The sequence below is a fragment of the Alligator sinensis genome, unplaced genomic scaffold (assembly GCF_000455745.1).
Source record: "Alligator sinensis unplaced genomic scaffold, ASM45574v1 scaffold489_1, whole genome shotgun sequence".
In the NCBI taxonomy this organism is placed as follows: domain Eukaryota; kingdom Metazoa; phylum Chordata; order Crocodylia; family Alligatoridae; genus Alligator; species Alligator sinensis.
Genome location: NW_005841901.1, coordinates 3702456 through 3708477, shown reverse-complemented (window position 1 = coordinate 3708477; position 6022 = coordinate 3702456). Strand labels below are relative to the sequence as shown.

The 6022-nt window shown below is 40.8% G+C and overlaps 1 protein-coding gene across 1 annotated transcript in view; it reads right to left on the bottom strand.

Annotated features, from left to right (window-relative positions):
- Window positions 1-6022, bottom strand: part of BIRC6 (baculoviral IAP repeat containing 6) — a gene marked incomplete at its 5' end in the record, with an annotated part of 326913 nt that overhangs the window by 205833 nt on the left and 115058 nt on the right. The window contains 4 exons of the mRNA XM_025197634.1: window positions 3646-3865; window positions 4693-5039; window positions 5341-5549; window positions 5775-5989. Coding sequence (XP_025053419.1) covers window positions 3646-3865; window positions 4693-5039; window positions 5341-5549; window positions 5775-5989 — 991 coding nt within the window. The remainder of the gene's footprint in view (window positions 1-3645; window positions 3866-4692; window positions 5040-5340; window positions 5550-5774; window positions 5990-6022) is intronic.

The window sequence follows — 6022 nt, the reverse complement described above, 5'->3', positions numbered from 1 at the left end:
GTGGGTTGGGGGGGGGGTGGTTTTTTTTTTTTTTTTTTTTTTTTAAGTGCGCAGATTTACTTCTTTGGAAACATTTTCAAGTGAGTGGACTGGAGGAGACGTGATGGGCACCATTCAGTCCTAATGGATAACCAGATAGCTAGATGATTTTAGGAAAGATCACTGGAAAGAGTATCTTGTATTAACATGCGAAGCATCATTATTTTAAGTAAGTCAATGAATTATAAAAGCTTATTAAAAGCCAATCCCATTCAATGTTCATTTGGTACTAACCCAGCACCCATCACTCACTCTAAACCCTAGCTCCCTCACCCAGCTATCCATAGATACACAGTCATCATGACAATTAAGACAAGTGTAAATCAGGATTTTTTCTTCTCTAGTTCTTTTCAAAATTGAGAACTCTACCCATTATCTAAAACATTTCCTGAACTTCTGAAATTGATCAAATGAAGACATACCATCAAGTTAACTTTAATGACCTCACTTTACTGAGCTAGACTGCTGTGATTATTTGTAGCAGTGTTTAGCCCAAGAAATAAGACAGGCAAAAGGCAGGGTAGATTTGCACCTTACAAACTAACTAAATCAGAGACACACAGCATAAGTTCTTGTAAGCGATGTTTCCTTCATCAGATGTTGTCAAATACGTGTCTCTACAAATAAAGAGCAAGGTATCCAGAACACACATTTGTCAGGATTGGTTTAGGAAGCTAAAGCAAGCTTTTTGTCGGACTAGCGAACCCTTGAGGCATCTCCCAAACCTTTGATTCTATCCCTGCTGAGAGAGCTAATAAAGACAATCACTATTTTTCTGATAAATATAGATTCTGAGTTCAAACATAAGTCACTGGCTGATCTCGTATGAACTGGTTTCAGAACAATAAGTTCTCTGGTTTTAAGTCCCCAAGGACCACCCTGCAAAGGCCTCACCCAACAGGAGGAGTTTATGACTGTTTAAAGTTTGACATGCACATTTCTTAGTCTTAGGCCCCTGCCAGACTTGCAAGTAAAAACACAATGGGATCTGATATGTGATCCACACAAAATCATGCTTCCTACCATACCACATATACATGGCAGGAGGCGTGATTGTGGGATTGTGCATTAGATACTATCATGCCTTATTCCCTGATCCCTGGCTCCCCCAAGCACTGGCAAGTAACAGCTCCCCTTCTGGCACTGGCATCATCAACTAGAACTCTTGAGTTCTCTGGTATTAAGTGCCCCGGGCTAAGAAGATAATCAAAAAGCTCGAGGCTGAGCAGATTCAGTCTTTGCACGTTAGTCTAAACTGCAGAAATGAAACTGAGAAACAACTGGATAGATATTCACTTTTGATTCAGAAAATACAGCCACATGCCTGCAATGGCTCAGGCCAGAAGCCTGGGATGCTACAGCATGGCTCTGTAGCCATCACGGGTTGTGTGTTCGCTTCCTCTTCCTGCTGCTCCCAAGGTCTCTGGGATTTCCAGTCCAATCACAGCAGCAGGACTCTGCAGAGCTGCTCATCACTTTCTCTTCCTGCTTTTATGCATTTCTGGGATTTGTAGTCCATAGTCACAGCCAGCAGTAAGTTTAGCAGGGCAGGACAAGTGTGTACTCAGGGGAAGGGGGGGGTTAAGCCCCCTCCTTGGCATCAGACTCCAGCTGGGGTTTGCGGGGGGTGTCAGTCCCTCTCTTTTCCTTGGCCTGGGGCAGAAGTTTCATAAACCAGTTTAACCCAAATCAGTTAAATCTGATACTACATTCAACCAGGTTTACCTTAAACCAGTTTCAGCCATTTGAAACTGGTTTATGTGCACTGAGCTTCTGTTGTGTTACAGGTTTAAACCAGTTTCTGATCACTTAAACCAGTCTGTGCGCAACTTCTGTCCCTAGCCCCATGGACCATCCTGCAAAGGCCACTCCCAGCAGGAGGAGGAGTTTCATATGACTGTCTCAAGTCTGAGGTGACATTTATGAGTTTCAGTTAAGGGACAATTTAATGCAATTTATCTAATCTCCTCTAAAGAAAGTTAAGGCTCATTCTAGGCTGTTGTGGACAGTGTCAAGTTAAAGCCAATGAACTTTGCCTCAAAAAGTGTCTTATAATGAAGCATGGAAGACCAAACTGAGCCCTTAAAGACTTCATAGGGCCAAAACCCCCTTTATACACAGTTAAACTAAAATAAATGAATAAAACAAAGAACAGATAGTGTCATTGAAAGACGCAATGGAATTTCTCCTTACTACTTCCTAAATACAAAATTATACATGGCGGCTTCAGTTATACCCCCAACCTCCTCACACGTCTTTAAACCCAGCACACAAGGATGCAGACAAGCTGTCCACAGAGCCCCACCATCAGCTACTATTCAGAAAATTTTGAAAGTATTCACTTTCACATTGGAGATCCACACTGGTAATGCTCTTAAAAATCATTTGCAAGACTTCATTTACAACTAATAAATGTTCTGCCTTGCAGAAAAAATGAAAAGTAATCTGTATCTAATTTGCAGTACCTCATGGCCAAGACAAATCTCTTTTAAAATTATATTTAAAAACAATTTTAGTGGTTGAATACCAAGTAGTAGTAATTATTTTTTGAATTCTAATTTTATAAAAGCCTTAGTCTGTCTGTCGGTTGGTTTGTAACGCTTTATTCACACTCTGATTGGTTATCTGAAACAACCAGAGTGATCCCAAGAGTGTTCCAGACAGGAGGCGGCAGCAGTGCAGCCCCGCGCCACCATGATGTTGGTGATGGAGTGGACCAGCGATGCTGGCTTCACCCCGCCTCCCCTCGGCCCTGCTCCCTCAAGACGGAGGTGGCATGGGGTGCTGCCCGAGGGGAATGGAGGGGCAAGCTTCCTCCCTTCTCCTCCCCCACTCCTGGGAGGCGGCAGCATGGGGTGCTGGTGGCACAGTGCTGGCTTTGCGCCCCCGCTCTTGCCTTGCCACAGCCGGGCTCCAACAAAAGCCGGCAGCGAGGGGGAGGTGGCGGGGAGGGAAGCAGAAAGGGGAAGGGGGGCACAATAGCAGTTTGCCAATGCTGCCGCCAGGCCCAGAGAACAGCTGGGGGGGGAGGGAGTTGCGCATGGCTGGATGCGCAGTGGTGGCAACGTGGGGTGCTGGGTGGCAACTGCGGCCACTGCGTGCAAGCTTTTCCCACCTCAGCCATGCCTGGGAGGTGGTGGCGCCACGGGGTGCAGCACCGGGGGGGTGCATGGAGCCAGAGGCAGAGCGGCAGCAGCGCGGGATGGTGGGTCATGGCACTCCATCCCACCCACCCCCCAATCATTCTTGACAGGCAATTGGCTAGTAATTCAATAATTAATGAATGATTTTCAATATTACCTTATTGAATTTAATATTTTTATGTTCCTCCAGACGCACAACACAATCACTAATTTGGGTGGTAGTTTTTTTTTAATGAACGGTTTAAGTTATATTAAAGGACAACGAACACCAGAAAAACAACCTCCCTCCCCCACATCTTGTACATTTTCAGTGCATCTGGATTTGTACTGCTAGCTAATAAAAGTAAAAAACCCACAAATCATCATCCTGAGTATTAGTTAAGAAGCTAATATTTTCCTACAAAATTAAGTGATTTGTATTTGGTAAATGATATAACATATCCCAATAATACAGCAGTCTTACCTGTCTTGGGGGAAAATGAGAAGTTGCTCTGAGTTGTACAATTCCTGCAGAACATTAGATAGAAATTGTCCCCACCATCTTTCTCCACCACACAGCTGAACAAGCAGAAGGCCAGTATGCAATCGTATCTTTGGAGTCCCACTGATACACAAGTGCTTAAATAATTCTTCACAAGCTTGTGCATGAAAGGTACTTTGGAGAACTACAGGCACTGCATGCCCTTTTAAGAAAAAAACAAAGTAATAAGAACTTTTAATACTGCAGAACAAAGACATATCAAGTTATTACATGTATTTATGATACATGATATACTAATGATTAGAAAGTGTATCCAATCTAAGATACATTCACAAGTCAAATGCTCCCTTTCCCAAAACTTGTACAAGAGATTTACATTTACTTTAATTATGCTTAATAATTTTTGTTTTTTTCATAAACTGGCTTTGCCTTCAAGAACGCTAGCAAAGCAAACTCAGAGTTAGAAAGGTGCCAATTATTTTCTTAATTACTTGTTAGATTTTCTATCTTATCTAAGGAAAAATGTGATTATTCCACACTAAGGTTTAAAAATAAAAAGAAAAGCTTGAGTCCCATTTTCAGAAATGATTCAAACAACTGAAAACTTAAGTGCCTTAATCACTTTGGAAAATTTCACCCTAAGTTACATTTTGGTCATGACATTGTTACACTAAATCTGGTGACAACATAAAACCGTGTGATTTGCTAGTTATATCTTATTAAATAGCATACATAATTGTATTGACCAACAGCCTGGGAAAAAAGCATGATCACTTAAGTTATATGAGACTCAATTTTCAATAAAATATCAATTAAGCTAAGTGAGAAAACTGTTTCCACAGCTAACATACATACACACACACACACACACACACACACACCTTGTTCAACAAGACTACAGAAATGTGTGTGTGTGTGTATGCGCGCACACACACACACACACACACACACACACACACACAATTATAACCCACTGGCAAGAATGTCATTGCAAACACACAAAAATATAAATTTTAAAAGAATACTAACCATTGGAAGAATGAAGTAAGCTAAGTAAAGTATCCAGTAAATATCTGATGATGGTGCGTAACTGTTCTGTGGATGACATTTGAATCAGCTCTTTTGGATCAGATTGTTCTTTCAGTGTCTTCCTACTTGCACCTAAAGCTACTTTGAGTCTCTGCACAGCATGATGAGCCAAATTGAGTTGAAGCTGAAGCTGAATGCAGTCCTGATAAGCAGAAAACACTCTACTGTCTTCTTCTACTGCCTTATCTGGCTTTCGTAAGAAATACTGGGCATTGTTTGCACTGTTGAGTGGGGGCAAGTCAATGCTTTGCAAAAGGATTTCCAATCTATGACAAGCCAAGTTGTACCTAAAGGAGAAAAATTCCAGCACAAAAAATCAACTGAAATCTATAAAGATCAACACACTAATGAATTCAATAGCTAGAAACATGCTCAGTTGCCTTTATATTCATTATAAAGAGACACCAAAAATTAATAGTTTTGGTTTTGATAACACTACACAGTTTTTGTTGCATCATCTGCATTAGATTACAAATCCTCTTAGCAGTTTGATTTTTTCTTCAATTCCTGGAAAAAGGCACATTATGACACTCTAGGCGTTTTAAGTTAGAAAAAGTTTATTAAATATTTGTGTACATGTCTTCTAACCTGCATTGTATGTCTTCTTGCAATGCAACCATCATTGTTAAGTGTTGGTCAATTTCTGGCTGGTTTGCAGCTTCACCTTCTCCTCTGAGGGGATCATGCATTAACTTCAGTTCATTTTCAAATGGCAAGATATAGGTATGACCATAGTAAAATCCTAAAGGGATTTTGGCTCTAGCGTTTGTACTACCATATCGACCAATAACGGTAATCTGAAAGATAATGCAACTTTTATTGTAGTAGAATGGTTTAAAAACATGCAAAGCAAAAATAAGGAGAAGCATTAATAGCAATACCTTAACTAACATTCAGTCTGAAGAAAGCTTAATGGCAGTAAAAACTTGTAATACAAAGAATGAAGTTTAGAAGAGACAACAAGAAACAAAGAACAATAATTACAGGACAGAATTTTTTATTAATTTTCGGCCCACTCTCACCTTCATGAACCTACAAACTGGTGGTGGCAATAAATCGTGCAGAATGAGCGAGTGTGTGCTTATATCAGTAGCAACTACCAATCGCCTTCCATCCACTTCTTCTCCTAAAGTCCAAATGTCAATTGACAAGGAAGCCAAGTCCCCACAAGTGGGAATCAATACATCCGTCAACAGTATAGGTCTGCCAAAATCTAATGTCACAAACCTTCTTGCTCCTAATGAAAAATTAGGATAAGTTAAAAGCCAAT